The 23103-nt window shown below is 35.1% G+C and overlaps 1 protein-coding gene across 20 annotated transcripts in view; it reads right to left on the bottom strand.

Annotated features, from left to right (window-relative positions):
- Positions 1-23103, bottom strand: part of LOC137574258 (glucose transporter type 1-like) — a 34657-nt gene that overhangs the window by 8028 nt on the left and 3526 nt on the right. The window contains exons 2-15 of one of the 20 annotated variants that reach the window (XM_068286470.1): positions 20212-20376; positions 18456-18578; positions 18155-18338; positions 9985-10150; positions 9739-9906; positions 8656-8912; positions 8448-8572; positions 8103-8381; positions 7756-8033; positions 7561-7683; positions 5309-5512; positions 5102-5241; positions 1858-1961; positions 15-314 (exon numbers count right to left, since the gene is read on the bottom strand). In XM_068286470.1, coding sequence (XP_068142571.1) covers positions 15-314; positions 1858-1961; positions 5102-5241; positions 5309-5512; positions 7561-7683; positions 7756-8033; positions 8103-8381; positions 8448-8572; positions 8656-8912; positions 9739-9906; positions 9985-10150; positions 18155-18338; positions 18456-18578; positions 20212-20376 — 2616 coding nt within the window. Of the gene's footprint in view, positions 1-14; positions 315-1857; positions 1962-2834; positions 3614-3655; positions 4008-4576; positions 4604-5101; positions 5242-5308; positions 5534-7560; positions 7684-7755; positions 8034-8102; positions 8382-8447; positions 8573-8655; positions 8913-9738; positions 9907-9984; positions 10151-16790; positions 18132-18154; positions 18339-18455; positions 18579-18864; positions 18884-20211; positions 20377-23103 lie in introns of those variants that run through there. The other 19 variants (XM_068286454.1, XM_068286453.1, XM_068286452.1 and 16 more) reach the window with 19 other exon arrangements.

Below are 23103 nucleotides of genomic sequence, written 5' to 3' on the forward strand. Positions count from 1 at the left end.
AAGGTGACACCTACATGACATTCGTCCGTGCGCCGAGTGTCGGCGAAAATTGTCATCTCGCCCATAGTCGGCCGACTCGTCGTTATTGTAGTAACATTTGCGATTAGGAACTGGCGTTTGTATGTTTGTACCATAGTTCGTATAGCAAGTGGCCGGGCCACCGCCGGCGACTCCGCTGCCGATGTTGCCACTGGTTAGACCGAAACCTCCGCTGGCATAACTAGTCGATGTTGGACCCAATAGATTGGTGCTATCGCTTAAAGGATATGGACCCATGCCTTCAACCGTCAATGAAAACGAGGTCGTACCAAAGACTTTAGTAATTAAAATTACAAAAAAAAAAAACAAAAAAAAAACGAAAAAAAGGAAAAACAAAGAACAGAAAAGCCAACGAAATTGGCAAATTTCATGCAAGTTGTTCGTTCAGATCGGTTCGCCAATATACGTATATATATATATATAATATATATATATGCATTTCATTCATTTGGTTACATACAGTAGTTGAATTGTTTAACAATTTGATTTGTGTGCATTGTTGAATTGAAGTTTCGAGTTGTTGTTGTTGTTGTTGGTTGTAGTTGTTGTTGGTTGTGTTATCCAGTTGATGATGATTTGATATCCAATAAATTGTTATTATTTGGGTTTTTGTTTAAATGCATTTCATCAATTCAAGAAAATAAAATGAAAATCCATATCAATATTTTTGGTTTTTTTTTTTTTTTTTTTTTTGGAGACGAAGAAAAATTAAATTTCAAAACTAGCACAAACTACAAAAAACTACATCAAATATAATAAATTGTACGATTATTGATAAGAAATAAGTAAGTATATACAAAATATATTATTAATACACATATTAGTTTTAGTTTTTCTTTTGGTATTAACTATTTGCAGGCAAAGAAAATTAAAATAAATATTTAGTAAATTAAAATGATTGCTAAATATGAGCTGATTTGGATGTTGGTTAGTAAAAATAACATAAAAATTGTTTGTGTTTTCTTTTTTCTTCTTTGTTTTAAATGTGAAAATGTTTGCTAATTATGTTTAATTTGATTTCATTTAAAATTGTGTTGAAACAAATAAGACAAATTTTGTTTATGCGGACATGTTTACAAATGTTGAAAGAGATAATTTCGCATGTATGTGTGTGTGTGTGTAAGTGTGCACTATGGGGAATCGAGTCATTATTTAAATGAATTTTGAGTCAATTTTGAAAGTTAAATGAAACTGTTGAAATTTAAATGCAGATTGTTCTGTAACCATTTTTTCGCCGTTTTACAACACTGTTGAGAAATCAGCTGTTAAAGTCATGCCAAAAAACTCTTCATAACTGTAAATATTTTGTTCATAATGAAGTTTTGTTTTATTAAAATTCTGTAAACAGTTTGTTTACTCAAAATATAGCATACTTTTTTGGGCAGAATGCACTTTTCTGAGATTAGTCACTTTATATTTGATTTTATTAAGAAATATAGCAAAATGTTTTTAAAGTTTAGTCTTAACAATTGGCTTATTGATTAAATATCTGGAAAAAAGGGCCGAATTCCCCCTAGTGAAGTTTTATTTGTGTGTGTGTGTGTGTGTTAACTAGCTTATTTTAGTTTTGGTTTGTGTTTACCTAGATTGTAGATGTATTTATCTAGGTGTATGTGTGTGTGCGTGTGTACTTGGACAACATTAATGTTTTTTTTTGGTTTTGATTTTGATTTTAATAAACATAAAAAATGTAATTTCATTTCATTAAATTATTCTCTGAGTGTGTTTGTGTGTGTGTGTGTGTTGCATGTTTCTATGCGTGGGTGTGTGTGTGTGTGTTTTTCTGTGTGTTGGTTCAGATTCAGATTCGATTCTTACGTGAGTCATGTTGGGTCTTCTCCTCAGATACCATCAAGGCGGCATGCTCGATGCCAGAATTCATTGATTGTGGCTCCAAGCTATTTGTGCAGTTTAGCATACTCCTGAAATTCGCACACTCTACGATTATGTTTTAAGTGTAAATGTATTTTAAATTTAAATTTGATTTTTTGTTTTTGTCTATTTTTTTTTGTCGTTTTCTTTTTGTTTGTTGTTGTTTTTTACTTTCTTTTTGTTGTACTTGTTTCGTTTGAATGATCGATACGTATGTAAAGAGGCTGAGACGCATTAAGGACCAAAAACAGTGTGAGAGTAATTGGAGGAGCGGGGAACAACAAAAAACAAAGGGTTTCTTGTAAACTAGATATATATGATCTCGTCTAGAGTCTAGTTTTAGACATATATTACTTATTTTGCTGCGACTTGTGTGTGTTTTTCCCCGATTTACCTGGATAATGGCAACCTATTTGAAAATAATCCTTCAAAACTTCTAAGTTTGATTGGTTTAGCTAGTAAATTTGCTTTTGTTCTTCAGCATATCCCTAAAATAATTAACTTACAACTCATGAGCAATCATTTTCCTAATCAATAATGGAAATATCAAGGACAATGGATACTGAATGTTTCCAAATCAGTTTTGGTTAGCCTTGTTCAACTAGTTTAGTTTCTGACAAAAGTACAAGAAAATGTTTTAATCTACGACAATATGGTTAAAGTCTATATAAAACTAAAGTCTATATAGATTCTTTGATTGTCGCCACTCATTGGAAGGCTTAGACTGATCCGAGTACCTAATATTCTTATACTAAGCTAGTGCAAAGACAAATGGATTATAGTTTCAAGAAATTGACATTCTCAACTAACTCTTTGTGTGTATGTGTTTGTGTGTATGTATCTGTATGTCCTTGTAAACTGTTGAATACAAGTTTACCTGAGCTGAAAGAGCTTGAGAGGTGAAAGGATAAAACGGAATTGAATTGTCTTTTCGCTTGGAAGTTTATTAAGCTCGGCTTTTATATGCAAATCAAATGAACTAACTAAAAGTCACTTAACACAATTTTCTTAATTAAATTATACAAAAACAGAAAAAACACAAAAAAAAAAAAAAAACAGACTTAGAAAAAGAAGATGGACAATAAAAATTATAATGCAAAATATCATTAAAATTATCTATATGTAAGTATATATGTATAGAACACAATGTAAATAATAAAGTGTAATAATTATGAAAATGCTTACTTTTTTAAGAGATAAACTAAATATTTTTGTTTCTAATTTGTTTATCCTTCGAAACGGATTGTGAACGAGTTTACTTTGGTTCAGTTGGTCAAGTTGGTAAGCATTTTCTAACAAAATTTCTTGTGCACATTAAAGTTAAATTACAAAATAAATTAAATACGGCATATTAATAACAACAACAACAACAACACAAGAGAAGAGGGTGGCGTAGTGTGTGGCTTGTGGTTGGGTTGGGTTGGGTTGGTTCGGGTTGGTTCTGGTTGGTTTTTTGTTCTCTTCAATTCTGCAAATGAGTGGGGTGGGGTGGTTTTTGGGGGAGTTAAACGTTGCGACACGGCATGGCATTGGTATTGGTTTCGGTTACGGTAACGGTTACCGTTACGGTTACTGCAATTTGGTTGGCGTGTTGTTGGTGTTGTTGATGATAGAGTTACTTCTAGAGTAAGCAACGTTATCACGTTGCGAAATTTCAATGTCCGCTGTCGAGCAACTATCATTACCGTTGACACTGTCCTCGCTAAATGGGCAAACAACATAATCAGTGTAAGGATGTGTTTCTCATTTAAGTGTGTTTGTGTGTGTGTGTGTGTGTGTGTGCGTTTGTATGAATGCTTTGTAGGTGACATTGTTGTTGGATGCTTTAAACTAACCAATTTATTTTTAATGAGAGAGCGAGAATAGGACAATGTAGGTTTTTTTTGGGAAGGGAATTGCTGCATGAATTAGAAATTGAAATTACTTTTTCAAAAGAGAGACAGAGACAGAGAGAGAGAGAGAGAGACAAAGGGGCAAAAAGAGAGAGCGGGAGGGAGAGATGAAAGAGGCGGCGAGGCGAGGCATGGCGTGGCATGGTGAGATGACGGTGATTGGCAAAATAAAGAGGGGCAAGGGAGGACATGATGAGATATGACCTTAATATATCAATACATATATGTATATATATAAGTTTGTATATATATATATAGACAAAAAGTGTGTGTGTGAGAGAAAGAGAGAGAGATAGCGACATATGTATTTATAGGAAAGAGCAGAATACTAAAATTCATATTAATAATGGGCTATTTATTTAATGGTTTTTGATTTCTTTTTTTCATTTTTCGATTTTGGTTTTTTTTGATTTTTTGTTTTTGTTTTTGGTTTTTTTTTTTTGGTTTAAGTTGCCAGTTTTTGGTAACAAACAAGAACAGGCAAAGTTGAAGCAAACATGCCAAACAGACAAATTTATTTGTCACAGTTAAAAGAGATGATAGAGAGAAATTCGAACAATTAAAGTGGCTAATAAAAACGTTAAAAATATTACAAGGACAGCAAAAAACGAGCTACGATTTTAATAGACTTTATTTTTTTTGGTTTTTGTTTTCATTCATTTAAAGAAGACCAGGCTTCAATTTATTATTATCGATTGTTTTTGGGTGGGGTTTGTTTTTTTTGTTTTTTAAGTTTTCCCTTTTGCCATGTTTTGAGACTTCATGCAACTTACCCGTACAGTCTACTATCTCGAAATGTCCTTGTTTTTGTTATTAGTTTTTTTGTTTTTTTATATTTTGGATTTCGTATTTTTTGTCAGTTTTAAAATAATATATATATATATTGATATTGGGAATAGATTGTATTTAGAAACAGAGAGAGAGAGAGAGAGAGAGTGCCATTAAAATAAACTTGTTGTTATCATTTAAAAGAACAAATCAATACTAAACTCAAAACCAAACCATAAATGATGAGATAATGAATCTATCTTAAAATTGACCACAAATTTATAATATTATTTGTATTATTTTTTGTTGTTTCTTCTTACGTTTCTGTGGGCAATTGAAAAAAAAGGTTTTCCAAAAACCGCATAATAAGCTTCCAAGTAAATTGAGGAAAAGGAGAAAGTTCTTTGGGGGGTAGGGGGTTTCTCTAGACAAGTTTCTTTCTTATGATTTGTGGTATCGATGTGGTATTCGTTTTCGTTAGGGTGGCGATGGAGGGGGGATGATGGGGGGTGGACTTTGTGGTAACATACCTGCCATTATTGTGACGGAAGAGAGCCAGAATCTCTTCAAATGTTTTATTTTTGGTCTCAGGAACCTTCTTATAGGTGAATATCCAAAATATGGCTAAGAATACGCTAAACGGTAAGAATGTATAATTCTCCAAAGCAGTCTAAAAAGAGAGAGAGAGAGAGTGGGAGTGAGAGGAAACGTCTAGACTGACTATTTGAAGAACTCACCTTCATGCTGGGGAAACCAATGCCAACAACGAAATTAGCCATCCAATTGACCAGCACGGCTATGGCCATGGCACTCGGTCGAGGTCCTTGCGAGAATAACTCCGCCGTTATCATCCACGGTATGGAGCCGGGTCCAACGGCAAAGAAGACCACAAAGCCCAATGTGGCCACCACAGAGAGATATGACATCCAGTCGATCATTTCCTGTACATAACCAAAAAACTCCTATACAAAATGCATAGTAATCTTCGCATTCTCGATGATTTGTAGGCTTTTTCTTTCATCACGATAAATTTTCTATTTTTCTCTTCTTCGAAATTTGTTTAACGAATCGTTTCGAAATAAAATGTGAACAAATCAGTCAAGTAAATGATAATTATAATAATAATATAAGAGTAAATATATCTTCCTAACTTGATTTTTTTTTCTTTTTATGCATGAGTTGAGTTTTGGGTTTACGTTTACGACTTAAAAATTGCAATAAATTTGAAAATTATTTAATTGGCTTAGCTGTTGAGTATTAGTAGTTTAGTTTAGTTTCTTGGTTCTCAAAGAGTTAGTTAGTTTCTCAATTACCGATATCCTTTTCGCTGTCATAGAGGGAAAATGCAACTGTCGTTTAAGTTTTTCTTTTGCATAATTTGGTATACTTAGACTGGAAAAGTTCTTGTTATATAAGAGAAACGGTTTCAAAAAACCTTCAAATTTCAAATTTCAAATTAAAAACAAAAAAACACATAAAAACCAAAATAAGAAAGTAAAAACAAGAAAAGAAAACTAGCTAACAAATGACAATTACATAAATTGAGTTGAGTTTGTGTCAGAAGCGAATTTAGCTTTGTGTATACTAATTGTGGTTTTTTGTTATGTATTATTATTCTGCTCTCTAAGCGAATTGTTTATGGTTGTTGTTGTTGTTTTTTTTTTTTTTTGGTTTTCCACAACTCGTTTTTTTTTCTGTTTTGCTGTTTTGCTGTGCTTCTGCTGCTGCTAAAAACACTTTGCGAAATTGTGTATTTCATTTGTGTTGTTAATTGATTGAAAATCAAAAAACTTAAATTTTGTATAAATATATATTCGTTAAATGATTTCGGTGTGATTTTGGTGTTCATTTTGCTGAAGTGTATCAATTTTCAATGGGCAAAAAGCCTGCCAAGTCGAGAATAGCATCTAATTCAAGGGCTGAGACTGATTGCCCAAAGTTGGCTGAACAATTGCTTTAATCAAATGGTTATGGCCCATTCTGTGGGCCACAACCAAGTGAGTAGATCTTGAGTCCAGTCAATTTTGGGCAATCGAAACTTAACCTAGGCAAAACAGAAGACAAATTCAAAATCAAAGCACAAAATGCATCACATGCAGCAAAAGCAAGTTTCTAATACTATTTTTTCTACAGTGTATGTGCAGTTATACAATTTGTTGTTTGGAAAATCTACAACACATGCGAGAATAAATAAATTTGAAGCTTAATGGCGAAATTAATTAACTAAATGCCTCAGCAGTTGGCCTAAATACTTCTTATATATATTAGCGTTTAAAATATACAATGTTAGGGTCATTCAAGTTCCATATGGAAATGCAGTTTGCATATTCTTAATATAAAAAATGAACAACCCTAATAGAGATTTCAATTGAAAAATTTAAAAACAAACAAAAAAATATAGAAAATGAATGTATGGGAAGAGCATATAGGTAAATTGAATGCTTCAACAGACGCAGGCAATAAATTTTACTTGTTATGAATTCATATACATATACATATACATATCCCTATCTATATCTACATACATATGTATGTATGTAATGTGTAATATGTATATGCATAGAGGGATATGTATGTATATGCGCGTTGTATATCTCACATCAATAATTTATAGAAATACGCGCGGGACAACTGTCATGCGATATTTCAGTTTCGGGGGACGGTTTTTGTTTTTTAGGTTTCAGTTTTTGTTGTTTTTTTTTTTTTCATGTTTTCTGCTTTTGCCTGCCTCTTGGGGGGCTACGCGGTTTAAACACAACTTCATGCATAAAATATTTAGTTATATAGAAATGTATATATGTATGTAGTTAGTTAGATATGTATGTATCAATATTCAAATAGTAGAATAAACGTTCGGCAAATGCCTAAAAGTATGCAACAACAAAATGCTATCAGGCCAGGCAGTTTTCACTTTCATTCGTTTACTTTTACTGGGACTAGTTTTGATGCTAAACTCTTCATATTTGGCCCACATCGAACTCAAACTTGCCTTGATCAAAAACGATATTGTGATGAATATGGAGAATATGAACATGCCGCCAAGACCATACAAATGCAGAGTACGACGACCCGTGCGATCCATCAATGGTATGGAGACCAGAGTCATTACAACCTAAACAAAATAGGGAAAAGAATAATATATTAATAAAAAGATTGTTGTTGTTGTTGCTGTTATCTATCATACCATAATGGCACCAATGCCAATTGTGGCAAATTTGGCGCTCTCCTCCGTCAGGCCGGAGCTCATGAAGAGCGAAGTGGAGTAATAGAAAACGGCATTGATACCGCTAAACTGTTGACTTAGCTGCATCACAATGCCAATGATCAATGGCGGACGCAGTGTGGGTGAGCATATTAGCTCCATGGTCGATATATGGCTCTCGGCCTGTTGGGCGCGCTCCTCGGCCCGCATTTCCTCAATGTCCTCCTCAACGGAGCCAGAGGCACGCAGACGACGCAATGCTGTAACAATAATTAATTAAACAATTAGTTAGGTGCAATCTCATTGAAGACTCATCTTTTCGACCTTACCCTTTCTTGCCTCCTCCTCCCATTGTTTGGTAATGAGCAGATACCTTGGCGATTCGGGACAAACGGGCAGTAAAATTAATTGCAATATTGCTGGACATATGGCCAGACCCAACAGTATGGGCCAGCCCTCATTGGTGCCCAAGATTTGCTCAATGCCCAGCACCTGGGATAATAATAAACCTACAGTCACAGCCAATTGATTAACAGTACCTAAGCCACCGCGTAGATTCAGTGGCGCTATTTCCGAGATGTACATTGGCACCAATGATGTATTGAGACCTACATAAATAACAAACCAAATGCAAATGCGGACATCATGAAAGAGAGAAGAATCACAATACTTACCGCAATTAACACCAATTATAAACCGGCCAAGGAATAACATTTCATAGGAATGACTAACTTTGGTAAAGCCCATTAAACAAGCGCCCGATATACCGAGTACATTGTTTAACAATAAGCCGCCTTTTCTGTTTTTTCCACCCCCCCAAAAAAGAAAGAAACAACAATTTATAGCATCAACTTCAAGTCATCATCTTTGCTGTTTACTTACCTGCCAAATCGATTGGCCATCCAGCCGCCACTGAAACCGCCGAGCATGCCACCAATGGCAAATATGGATACGGCAACTGAATACAATTGCTGTATAAACTCCTCGCTAATATCCTCGCCATAGCGATCCTTGTACACGTCCTTCATGAAATTCTCAATATTCTTTTCGGGTGCATTGATCACTCCCGTATTATAACCAAATTGCAACATTCCCAGCACCGCTGAGAATATTGAATAGGTTAGGAAGAAGGTAAGACCCTGGAAAAGACGAAAAACAAAAGAGAAGACGAAAGCAAACGGAAAAAGAAAATTAAGCATAAAACGTATCAAAATTTTTGAATTATTTTTTCGTATTTGGGGAATATTTGGCTTAGGCAAAGGGTGGGGGAGAGTGGGTGGGGGGGATACTTTGGTTCTTCTGTGCGGGGTTTGGTGGTTCGGAGGAGGGGGAAGTCATCAAACGCTTTGCAAAACGAGTGTGCGCCAAAACACAAATGAAAATTGTTTTTTTATTTATTATTATCAATATTCTCAATTCTCTCAGATTTTTGTGAAACTTAAAGTTAAATTAACTTAAAAATTAAAATTAAAAATTGTAATAAAAAAAAAGACAAATTTCGGTTTTTTTTGTAAAAGAAATTTCGTTTTTGTTGATTTCTTTGTTTTATTCAAATACAAAAAAGAAAATTCAACTTAAAATTTTAACTGAAAATGGCAGAGTAAAATATGAATATGTGTGTGGGTGTTTGTGTGTGAGTGTGTGTAATGACAAAGCCGTCGGTGGTGGTGGTGGTGGCGTATTGTGGGTGTATGTGAGTGTCTGTGTGTGGGTGTGTGTGGGTGTTTTGTTGGCTGGATGAGGAAAGGTTTCTAGACAAAAGTTAAAAAGTTGCAATCATATTCTTGGTAGGACATTTGCCTTTCCCTTTTTATTTTTGTCTTGATGATGGCCAACTTTTTTGCGCTTTGTGTGTGTGGGTGTGTGTGTGTGCGTGTGTGTGATATGTATTTTGTTTTGTTGTCGTTTGGTTTATTTCGGTTATATGAATAGAGAGAGAAATGAAATTCAAGTATTTTTAATTACACAACATGGCAAATAATTTAAGCTACAAACTTGTTCTAAAAGTCTTAGCTTCCGTCTGTGCGTATGCTCCTCCAGTCTGTCGACATATTCGCGCAGCTCCTCAATTTCCTCTTTCACTTGCTGCACGGTATCCAATTCATGTTTAATGGCCACCATGTCACGTTTTACCTGTAAGCAATCAATCAATCAATCAATCGGGGTAATCGATACAATCCGAGACTGTTGATCATAATCACAATCACTTACCTCGGACACTTCACTTTGGCAGCTCTCCACCGATTTGGTCAGCTCTTGGAGCTGGGTGCGTATTTCGCACAAGGCGACTGTTGTCTCCAGGTGTCGATCGCCTCGCTGCAGCTCATCGAGTTTCGCTGATAGATTCATGCTCATCACGCTAACTTGCTTTTGCAAACTGCCATCATGGATGGTCAGAGTCGATGGTGGAACATCACGTGTGCCACGTGGAGTTCAGTTCCATTTGGTTTGGTGGTTTTTCGTTTTCGTGTTTATTTTGTGTTTTTGGTTTACAGGTCAAGAGTCACGCAACATTCAGGAGAAAGAAAATATCAGACGAAAAAAAATGCACTTTAGTCGTACGAATGCCTTCTTGGCTTTTGTTTTTTTTTTTTTTTGTTTTTTTGCAACTTTATTATGGCATTATTCTACGTAATTTATATTGTTATTGTAGTAGATGTTTTCGTATTGTTGTTGTTACTGTTTTTGTTGTTGCTTGTGAAGCGAAACGAAATTATTTATGACCGCTTGCATTAAAATTTACTGAGCTATGCAATTATTGAAGAATGAAGCAACATAAATTTTATGGACTACAACTTAAAAATGCTAAGAAATGGGTTTTGGGAGGCAAGGGCTTAGCTGGGGCAGGTCAGGGGCAGTGCAGGGAGTGCAGGAAGGCAGGCAAAGTTTGAAGAAAAACGCACAGACACTGAGTCAGAGAGTTTTGAATGGAGTCGGAGACGCAAGTCGTGGATATGGAACAAGTTGGAGTCAGAGACTTGGCAACGAAAGGATTTGTGTGTTGCAGCTAAACAGAAAAACCAGCAACAGCAATAACAACAACAACAAAAAGCATAGAGCAAAAACAACAGAAAAACAAGCAACAAAACAGGAAAAAAGAAGAAGGAAAAATATCAGCCAAGCCACTAAGTACATAAAAAGTAACTTAAAGTAAATTGTTGGCATATTTCGTTAAGGTTAAGTCAAGAGTAATGTTCCAACCCAGTAGAAGAAAGAGAGAGGTAGAGGGAGAGGGGGGTCCTTAGAGTGATATCCTTGCAAAAGGATAGTTAACAACAGACAGTTGGTGGAAAAATACAATTTATTGTACTCTTTGGGACTACAAATGGAATTTTGTGATTTTAAATTATACAAAAATTTTGCTAAATCTTTTTTTTTTTTTTTTTGCTTCACTTTTATACATCTTTTATCTCTCTCTCTCTCTCCCTCTCTGTGCCCTTTACCCACCCACTTCATTGTTTCTTTACAACTTTATGCTCTTTACTTTTGCAAAGTCCTTTTACCTTAATGAAAAATGGAAGCAAACGAACAAAAAAGGTACAAAATATGGAAATATTGAAGAAGAATACAAGAGGAATAAAAAATGAAATGCATAAAATTAACAGAAATAAGACAGAAAACAATGATGAAGACAGAAAGAGAAGAGCAAAGCAAAGTGAAAGTTAAACGATGTGCCATAGTTTTCTCTTTGTACCCCCCATAGTCCTCCTCCTCTCTCTCTTTCTCTTGAAGTACTTTGATTTGATTGTAATTCAGATTCAAAGTCAAGTCAAGAAAAAGTGTTTGTCTCTCTTTTGTAAGTCGAAGTTGATCTCATAACATTTTGTTATCTCTAATTCCGTAGGAGAGTCAAACGGAGAAACGTTGACTTGATGGGACACAGTAAGAAAATTGCTAAATGGCTAAAGCTTTGACATAAACATGACCCTGAACCATATCATCCTCCTACCCATTAGAGTTTTGTATGCTTTATGTCAGCTTTTTGAATGAAACTATACATGAAATTCCATTTCAATTTCCCCTAGTTTTTGTTTTTTTTTTTTTTTTTTTGGCCAAAATGTATAAAATTTACATTTTCATTAACATGAAACCCTGAAACAAATAAACACCCCAACTACTCCCTTCCCCCCTCCCCCTCTCGTATCAACGACCCGGTGTGCCGCCTGCCAACAATGCTGCATGGTGGGTCGGGTAGTGGGGGGTGTGGATAGACAGCTATATCTAGATATACCATGTCTGAAATTGAGAAGTGCTTTCTGTGTAAGAGTAAACAAAATGTAACGGTAGGGCTCGCTCTAGCTCACTAAATCAAATAGGAACAAAAACCCCAAAAAAAAAAAAAACACACACTCCACACACACACAAGAACAACAACAAAATGCAACCCAAAAAGCCAAACAAAGCAGAGCAGAGCAGAGAGAGAGAGAAAGAGCGCAAGTTATAGGCGACAGTTGCATATACACCCATACACAAACATTGCGCATACGACGCGTATGCAGGGCCTAGCACTTGAGTTGGCTGCGCATTATGTTAATGCGGGTGCCAGGCAGGCATGACGATTGAAATGAAGCAAAAGTGGGTGATGCTGGTGGGAGGGGGGGGTACTGTTGTTGGTTAGGGACAAAAAGCTATGTTGCTGTTGCTGTTATTGTTATTGTTTTCCATTTCACGGACATTGTTGTGCTAGAGCTGGAGCATAAAAGGATTATTTTATGCATACATCAGCAGGAGCAGCAACATCGAGGATATTCGAGCGCATCCTGTACAAAGTTATTGTTCGCCATGAAAACAATTGTTGTTTGTTGTGCATATGTATTGGCATATCTCTCTATCGGCGTTGTGTTTTCGTATTTGTGTGTGTGTGTGTCTGTGTGTGTGCGTCTGTCAGCTGCAGGAATTTTCGGTTTTGTGTAACGGATTTGTATACGTGAGCATTTAATAAATTTTCTGCCAATTTCTGTTCTGCCGCTTCGTTTGCCTCTTCTTCTGATGCTGATGCTGCTGCTGTTCCTGCATCTGCCTCCTTTTGCATTCATTAAATGCTCCCTCGAGTACGTGCCACAAAATGTTGACATTCTCTTTCATATTTACCACATATGACTTGCCTTTTCTTTCCTTTTTTGTCAACAAAAATTATGCAAAAATGTAACTAAAAAATGGTTATCAACAATAACAACATCCACTGCCACTTAAAGGATTCCTTTTCCAACATATCCAATAGATTTCTTAAGCTCTATATTAACCCGATGCAATTCATTCTTGCAGTGATATTTGATCTTTACTTTGCATCTTCATTCCAAACGAGAAACTGTTTGACTTTATTCCTTTTGGCCCAGCTCGGACATTTCTTTAAGAGGCTTAGACTGTGCTTTTCACATTTGCCCAAAAAGTATTTATTGCCATCTGAATAATATTAGTTATGGGAAAGAATAGAAGTTTACTTTATTGAAAACAGGTTTTCGAGCATTTCGAGCTCGATCTCTAACTGCTTGTTAAACTAAACTTTCTTTATAATCCTTAATGGAAATCCTATTATCCTATTCCATTTCAACTGATTTTCATTGGAACTATTGGCAAGGGCAAAACAAATTCGGTATTTCAGGGCCAAAATATTCATGGTTAAAATCAAAAGGCAAAGAGCACAGCAAAAGTCTCGGATAAAGCACTTTTTATGGGCATATATATTCTCACTCAGATCAGTCTATTTATAAAATGTTTTCAATTAAAACTGATTAAACAAAGAGAAACAAAATATCAAGGATTAAACAAAAAAGAGATAAAACGAAACACAACTTCCAACCAATTGGCATATTAGGACATTCACCAAACTTTTTCTCTTCCTTTACTTTTCGGTTTGTTTTTTGTTGTTTGTTAACCTTAATCATTTTTTTTTTTTCAGTTTTTGAGTTTTTAAGCATTTTTATTTTCTTTCTTTTCAGAGTTTAATGGCCGTTTATATATGTGTGTATATATATTTTTTTGTTTCCCCTTTATTTGTTCATATTCAAAATCAATTTACATATTCTGGTTTTTTGTTGTTGTTCTTTTTTCTTTTGCATTTTGTGGTCACGTTTATGCATTTTTCATATTTCACATAATTTGCATGATTTATTATCACAGATTTAGCGTTTTTATTTTAAATGATAAATTTTCTCTTGCATTTCGTATTGCTTTTTTTTTTTTTTTTTTGTTTTTATAGATTTTTGATTCGTATTTTTGTTTTTTTTTTTTTTTTTTTTGGGTAAACTTGAAATGGAAATATGCAAAGAATGATGATGAATTGAATGACAGACTTTGATTTGTTTTTGGTTTTTGCTTTTTGTTTATTTCAATTGTTGTATATATATAGATATATATATATATATATATAATAATAATTTTTGGTGATCTGACCATATTACGCCAATTAGTTTTTGGTCGTTAAACCACAAAATTAACAGAAAAAAGAATGAAAAGTGTAAAGGAAATTGAAAAATATATATTTATTTAATAATTTATTTCAATTAAATAGAAACCAAAGAAAGAAAATGGCAAAAGAAAACAATAACACACAAAAACCTGAAAATATTGTGTGACATATTGACTGGCTGACTGACTGACTGACTGACTGGCTGATTGACTGACTGGCGGATGTATAAAGATTACGCACAACTGTGAGAGGTGGTTGAAAGGGGTTTGGGACTCAGTTGAGTGTGGAGAGAATTGTGCGGGATGAAAAAGCGGGGCGTAGTTTGGGGTAAGATAAGCTAATTATGAGCATGCAAAGTGATGACAGTGTGTGTTTGTGTGAGTGTGGGTGTGTGTAGTGTGGTGTGGTTTCGTGTAAGTGCGTCAAAGTGGCCAACCACATGCTGATTGACTCACTGACATACACTTAAACAAATAAATATATTAAGTTTCTCATCTATGTCAGTCCAAGAAGAAATCTCAGTTATTTATAGTGATTAAAGCTTTGCTTATACATACATGTTGAGTGAAATCATTATAGCTAGGATATATTTAAATTGTGCATAATCAAAAGTGCGACTTATGTAGAAAGTAAACTAAAAATATTCAGCAACAATCAATAGCAAATTGATCTGTTCTCGTTTTTGGGAAATTCTCATTCAATCAACGATTCCTTACGCTTTCCTTTTGACAAATTAATACCCTTTAGATATTTCGGATTGCTTTGGTTATAATCTCATAGAGCAGGCAAATCTTTCGAACTTGACTAGAAATTTGGAGATCAACAAGTTCTCAAACTGTTTCCAATCTCAGTCGATTTATATCGATTGACAGTTGGCTTAAAAATGGAAATTTACTTGAGCTTTGAGTTCTCTCATATAAAGTTGGTCTCAGTTTTGGGGTTGAATGTTTTTTCAACTATTATTTTTGAGTTATATTGGGCTACTCTTAATTTAGCTGAGTGTGGCCAAGCATGTTTGTCAATGGTTTTAAACAAGTGAGTGTGAGTGTAAGTGCAAAAGTGTGTGTGTGTGTGTGTGGGGGGTGGTGGAAGGTGGGAGAGAAAGTGTGTAGAAATGTGGATGGATGTGCATTGAAGTGTTCACTGTGTACAGCGACTTAATGGCACTCAAACACTTTTCGGCATGTCATAAAAAACATAACACACACACACACACACACACTTACACACAGAAACACACAAGCCAAAGGGGAGAAAGGAGAAGTAAACGTGTGAGAGAGATGAGTGAATGAAGAGTCAGGTCAGCAGCTGTTGGATTGCTGTGGCTACTCTCAAGGGCTCTCTTCAAGAAGGATGATGGCGATGCTGATGATGATGCCTATCCCCATTATCCATTCATTCACTCACTCACTCATTCGTTCCTCCTATAGAATCCCTTTTTTGTCCCTTTCGGCCTAAAAATTCTTTCTACTCTTGGTCAGTGGTTGTAAATGTTTGCCACAATTAGTAGATTTTTACAACTAAATTAATTTAGTCATATTAATTGAATTTTAATTGTGTCTACCATCTATCTATCTATGCAGAAGTGTGTTGGTGTGTGTGTGTGTCAAAAACAAAACGAGGGGAAAGAGGGATAAAAATTGGTTGCAGCAGCAGCAAAGAGAAAAAGGACAAAAAGCATGCAATTTATATGTATGTAATAATGATTAAATTTAAAATGAATTCATATTTTGTAAAATTTAATTTGATTAGAAACAACGAACAGAGTTTAAAGAATAACAACCGACAGACAGAGACAGACAAAGAGAAAGAGAGACAGAGAGAGCGGGAATAAACGAGCGAAAGAGGCTGAGAGCAAGAAAAGTTTGTTGGTGAAAATTAATTGATCTTAGTTAAATTGCATACTCATTGAGTGGCGTGAATACCAAACCACTTTGCGTGTGGCTTCAGTTGTTGTTGTTGTTAGTAGTAGTTGTTGGTTGATGTAGTTGTTGTTGTTGTGGCAATTGAAAGTAGGCGAAATGACATAGATTAAGTACATATAATATACATATATATATATATATATCTCTGGTATGTATGTATGTATGTGTGTATGTACGTTTCATATATGATATACTTATTACACATACACAATCAAGTGAAATGAATCAAAATGAATGTATCTAAGTGATTTGGCCAACAACAAAATCAAATGAATTCTTCAACAATTTGACTAAAAGCAGCAGCAGCCAAATGAATGTGTGGCTAATTAACCAAGTTTTTAATTAAAATTATATAAAAAAATTGCACACGCACACACGCACACGCACACACACACACACTCATACATACATTTTGTTTATATACAAAGTGGAATTAAAAAAATAAATATGCATTTGTTTGCTTTAATTTGAAAATATTTGCTTTGTGTATGTTTTTTTTGATGAAGTTTTTAATGATGATCATATGTATTATGGATAATGCTGCTGATGATGATGATGATGATGAAAATGATGAAAAAATCATGTTTTTAATTATTAACTATGGCTTTTGTTATTTGTTATTATTATTATTGTGATTAATATTAATATTAATAATATGTATTTGGTTGGAATTGCATATGTACCTGGGTGGCATTGTGCCCATCATTTTGTTGCCTTTTCTTTCTTTCTTTCTGTTTCGTTAGAGGGGGGATGGGGGAGGTTTGTTTTTTTCTTTTTTTTGTTCTTTTGGTTCGTTTGTTTAAATTTGTTTTTCTCGCTCTTGTTATTGGTTTTTTTTCAGCTTTTTCTCGTTTCTCTTTGTTGTTGTTTTTTTTTTTTTTAGTTAGTTAGTTAAGCTTAATTAATATAGATTTTGTTGTTTGCATTATGCTTGGCCCGAAGTTTTTTTTTACTTTATATATTTCGAACGTTTTTTCTTTTCTTTAAGCTTTTCGCTTGTTTCTTTTTTTTTTCTTTGGTGAATGTCGCAATGTGCCCCGTTTCGGTTATTTGATTCGTGTTTTCGTTTCCTTCTTGTTTTTCTCTTTTTCTTTTTGAAAATTTGTTGTTGTTGTTGTTGTTGTTGTTTAGGGATAAAGGACATAAACAACATACACACGCACACACACACACACAAACACAATGAATGCCCTCTCTCAATGAATAATTGACATTTTATATTATTATTTTAATATATTTTCTTTTTGGTTTTTTCTGCTGCAGAAGGACACACACACACACACATTTAAATGAACATAATTTGCGCAAATCTGTGTGGGAATAAGGAGGAAGAATTACATAGTTACATTCATTGGTTTTATTTTTCGGAAATTGTCATGGGTTGAGGGGGGAGTTGGGAGGGGTAGGGAGCAATGGTGTTGGTAAATAAATACCATAAATTAAATTTTAATTTATTTGTGTGAAAGAACAAAACAAAAAAAAAACAACAAAAAAACAAACACAAAATAAACCCAAAAATAAAAGTAAACTATTATTATTTGTTTGTTTTTTAAATTAAATAAATTGACATTGTTTATTATTGTAATTGTTATTATTGCTGTTTGTTGTGTTATTGTTGGTTGGGATGGTGTAGATTCTCTCCAAAAAATAATTGCTATTTATTTGTTCAACTAAATGCTAATATTTATGGTGTGCCAAAATGCAAATTCAAATAATTATTAATGCAGCCGCATAATGAACGCTTCAAAATGTGTTGCCTACTTATATGGGCTGCCACATTTCATCCGCAATGCTGTTCATTATGCGATTTATTATTACTTTTTCTTTTTGTTCTTTTTGTTTTGTATTGTGTTGTTGTTGTTGTAAAGGTATTTGGAATTGGATTCGGTAATGGGAAAAACGGTTAAAAATGTTAATAATGATAATCAAATTGACAAAAATTTACTGTCTTTCGTCATTTGGGCATTATTTGTAATATTATTATTATTATTGGACACAAAAAGTGTTAGGCAGTTTTTGTTTGTGCTTTTTGTTCTTTTTTACATACTCGAGCAGCAATTGGCGCAATGTGGCCTCATCTTCGCCATGACATCTTAATCTCGATTCACGATCATCCCGACTGACTAAATGCTGACGTTGATGCTGCTGATGTGGCTGTTGACGCTTTGGGGCATAGCTAAAGGAATGACGATAGAAACGGCCGTTGTTTTTATTACCACCGCGATAGGTGTCTATAGAGAGAGAGAGAGGGGGAGAGAGAGACAGGTGTTTTAAATGCATATTAACAAAAAGCTGATGGGTCTTTTGTTTTTTGGGGATTGTTTCGATGAGAATTCAATGGGACTTACCTTCAGGTCGCAGTCGCACTGGCGGTGAGGTCAGCTTGAGTTGTGTTGACGTGGTTGTGGGCGTATTGTGTTTACGTCGACCACCAAAAACATAATCGTAAGAATCTTCGCTCAAATTGGACACTGAGAGGAGAAGGCACAGGCGACATTTGTGTTTGGTGTTTTTTTTTTTTTTTTCGGTTTTTTTTTTTTTTTTGTTTTGTTGGAGGAGGGAAAACAACCAGCAAGCTTATCAAAAAATTTGTTTTCTTTGCTTGTTTTCTTAAAGACTTTTAAATTATATTTCTTTTTTTTTTTTTTTTTGAACAAAAAACTTAATTAAATTAAAAATCAAACGACATAAACGAAAAAATCAAAGAACCGAAATACTTAATCTATATATTCATTTTATTTTTTTAAATATACTCACTCTACAATAAAATTATAGTTTCGAAAAACGAAAAAAGAAAAAAACAAAATTGTTTAATATTTGTTGTTTGTTTGTTGTAATTAGTTGTTGTTGTTGAGTTTTTTTTTAGTTTGTCAGACGAAGGAGGTGGGGGAGAGAAGAGAGCACACAATTTATCGTTGTAGTGGTTTTTCATTTAACTTAATTTATTTAGTTTTAGATCTTGTTTTTGTTTTTTTTTTTTTAGTTTTTAATGGACAGCACAAACAATTTAATAGTGAAAAAGAGAGACAGAGAGAGAGAAAGGGGAAGAGTTGAGACTAACAAACAAAACAAAAAGCAGAGCTGTGAACTACACTAAAACTTTTGTTATTCTCCTTTTTTGGTATTTCTCTAAAAAGTAACAGAAGAAAACAGAAAAACCAAAAACACAAATACGAATTTTTTTTCAAAAAATGTTTAAAACTTAGCAGCAGCTACTAAGAGAGCTACTTGAAAAATGTTGACAAAGTTGTTGTTTTTTTGTTTTGTTTTTGTGAAAAGTTGCAATCGAAATAGAATTAGTTACTAGCAAGCAGTTAAGAAGGGCGACATTTAATTAATGGACGACTGTATTGGCTGATTGATTTGATTTAGTTTTTGGTTCGGTTTAGTTTGGTTTTGGGATTGACTGATTGATTGGTTGTTTGGTTGGTTGGTTGCTTGGTTGATTGATTGATTGAATGAGTGCTGCTGGCAGCTAAACAAAAGTTGTCGAGTTGTGGGAATCGGATCGGGAGAGACAAGTCAAGGGGAGGTGGGTCAAAACCAAAACTTTTCAAGAAAGTGTGAATGTGAATGTGAACGTGAACGTGTCTGTGTGTGAGCAATATGACAATTATCTAGCCAAACACAATTGATTGAAATAAAACGCAAGAAAAGTCAAATAAACAAATTGCTTCTGTTTTCTGTGTGTGTACAAAAATTACTAGTAAAATGGTATTGAAACAAAGACAATAACAATAACGGCCGGATGAAAAAAAGAAGAAAAAGGACGAACAAACGAACAAACAAACAAACTACACACCAATTAATGTTGCAATCAATTGGAAATAAAAACGAACCGAAAATTTTGTGCACTAGCAAAAAACTTGTGTGTGTTTTTTTTTCTTTTTGCTATACAAAAATTGTTGGAACAAAAACAAAAATACAAGAAATAACCAACATCAAAACGCAACGAGAACTGAAAGAAGAAACAACCATTTGCAGGCAAACAGATATATATAGAAAGAGAGCGATAGAAAAAGAAAGTGGAGAGAAAACACAGAAACCAAAAACAAAACAAAAAAAAAAAATGAAAAACAAAAGGATTGAAATTATTTGTTGCACCTGGAAACACGCTCAATGGCTGAAGCACTTGGGTGGAACGCAATGGCGGTGGTAGCGGTGGCAGCTGTCCAAACGGCTCTTGATCGTTTGAATTGGAAGACGTTGGCGGTGATGAGATCATCGATATATCACCAATTGAAGCCATGTCATCATTACTAAGGCCAGCTGCAAGAGTTTACAAAGAACAAACAAAATGCACATTTCAAATTCAATTCCAAGTGAAGAAATCTGTGTGTGTGTGTGTGTGTGTGTGTGTGTGTGTAGTGTGAAAGGCTTTCAATTTCAAAACAAAACAAGAAAATGCCCAAAAAGAAGAGGTGGAAAGGCAAAGGCAAAGGCAACTCCAAGGTAAAATAAGATGAGGCGCCATATTTCGCACATAAATTGTAAGCCAAGTCCAGGTAAAAGTAAAGATGTAAGGTTCAGCATGTGCTTTGGTGCTATGGTCGCCATCGTCGACGTCGACGTCGATGTTGGCGTTGGCGTTGGCGATGACGTCGCTGCAAGATGCATGCATGACTGCATACGCAAAGCATTTACGCCCAACGCCAACGCCTTTATACATAGAAGCTCAAAAGCTGGAGTGAAGAAGCTGGCAAAAACCAGGAACCAGGACCACATACATATATGTATGTGTATGCGTGTGTGTGTGTGTGTGTGTGTGTGCTTGCGGTTTTGGTTCTTATGCTTGGCTTAGTTCCCTAACAGTTGCGTGCCTTTGCATAAAATAGATTCCCATTTTGATTCATAACAGCACGAGCACAAAAAAAAAAAAAAAATAACCAAGTACAGTCCACACAGAGTCACCCACCCACCCATCACACACACACACACACACACGTTGTGGAATGGTATGGCTAGTCAAGTCTTTTTGGTGCTGAAGCGGAAATAACATTCTGCTCAGTCTAACCGAGTCTCAACCATACCAAAAACTAGAAAGAAAGGTAAAACTGCTCTCGTTCAATTAAATCTGAGTTAAAGTTTATTGGGTTTTGACTCCAAGCAAACAGGAGAGAATACAAAATCTCAATCTACATTTCAATTGAAATGGCAAACGGCAAATGGCAAATGGCAAATTTTGCACATGACTCCAGCATTCAATCAATTGGGCAATATTCGAGAGCCAGATGAATGCGAATTGTGGGGCAAGGGGCAACTAATCGTTATGATAATATACCTTTTAGCATTTGCTTTAAAGTTAACCTACTGGAAATGAGCTCAAATTGATTCGCATAATCCCTTAAAGTAGCTCAAGGATATTTTTCGATAAGCGGATAAAGCTTTCAACTATTTTTTATACAAATATAAGATAAATAATATAATCGCTTGTTTATGATTGAAACTTTTGTAGTTTTAAAACAGGTGAAGGTGACTTTCATTTCAATTTGTTGGCTTTAGATTTAAAAAAAAATAACTCTCGCTAAATGTTGGTAAATCATTTGCAATCAAAGGATTTCTGTTTTTATTTTTCCAATCACATTTTGCACTGCGTTTCGAGAGATCTCAAAAGAAAACGGCAAGAAAACGCTTTGCCTGCGATAAATGTGCTTCTCGTTTCTTATGTTGTCGTTGTTGTTGTTGTTGTTGTTGTTACTGATGTTGTGGTTTAGTTTAGACTTTCCGCCTATCAGCCGCCTACCGCCCATTTCTCGCATCGAAGCCACAGCTTTGAGTCACCCACTGGCCCGTCCGAAGCCGTTGGCAACACGTGCAGCTTTTCCTCTCTACGGTTTGGTATTTTGAATTTTTATTATTTGCAATTTGCGTTAATGTTGTGGAAAAAAGCATGTGGCTGTTATGGCTTTGGCTTTAGTTGTTAGTGTGTGTGTGTGAGTGTTTGTATATCTTGGCATATTGAATGGCCATTTGTGTCACACACACACACACACACACACACGCACGCACACACTCTAATGACCTTTTCATGGCCTCGTCGATGAATGCAAGAAATGTGGGCAAATTATGGATGGTATCGTATCGTATCATCATGTCCCTACTATTCCGTCGTTATTGACAAAATGATTTGTAAACATTTTGCGCATCATTAGCTCCCGAGAGTAGAAAAAAGCACACACCCACACCCACACACACACACACACTCACAAAATTGAAATCGTAGAATGGTAAAACGTATGCATTTAACCGATTAAAATCATGCATGCACCTGCTTAAACTACTTTGCTGACTTGGCAGAGACCAGAGAGAGAGAGAGAGAGAGAGAGAGAAATAGGCTTTAGCAGCAAAAAAAAAAAACCTCACAACTGCTTCCGGCTTCAATTGCAACTCAATGAGATGAGATAGAAAAGAAATGCAAGCCTGCTACCCTGGTGAAGTTTGTGAAGTTATGGGAAAGAAGTTTGGTAAATATTTGCTTAAATTTGTGCTGAGTTTAAGCTTTATCTTTTTCTTCGTAGGTTTTTTTTCTTCTGTTTTGTGTGTTTCTTGTTTGCTAACCAAGTTGATGACATTCAATGGCCTCTGCATGGAGGCCTGCAAACCGGACCAGTGGCCGGGACAGGGATTGGGACCATTGGACAGAGTCAGAATCTGACATAGAAAAATAGTTGGAGAGTTGCTGCGTTTTGACTGCATGCCAAGGCTGAAGCTACATCCGAGGCTGAGGCTGATGATGATGATGCTGATGACGCAAGCAGTCAAGCATATGAGCATGTGTGTTGTATACACATATACAACTATATATGTATATATATATATATACATGTGTGTGTGTGTTTGTGTATGCATGTTTTCTGTGTGACTTTGAGGCTTGGCCATTGACAAAAAGTTCTTGGCCTGGGTAGTTATGAAAAGTGGCCTCCAACTTCTATATGTATGCAGTTCCCCTTTTGCCTCTAACCTTCTGCCTTATGCCTTATGCCTTCTGCTGATGTC

This window comes from Drosophila tropicalis, unplaced genomic scaffold, assembly GCF_018151085.1.
Source record: "Drosophila tropicalis isolate 14030-0801.00 unplaced genomic scaffold, ASM1815108v1 contig_443, whole genome shotgun sequence".
Lineage (NCBI taxonomy): Eukaryota > Metazoa > Arthropoda > Insecta > Diptera > Drosophilidae > Drosophila > Drosophila tropicalis.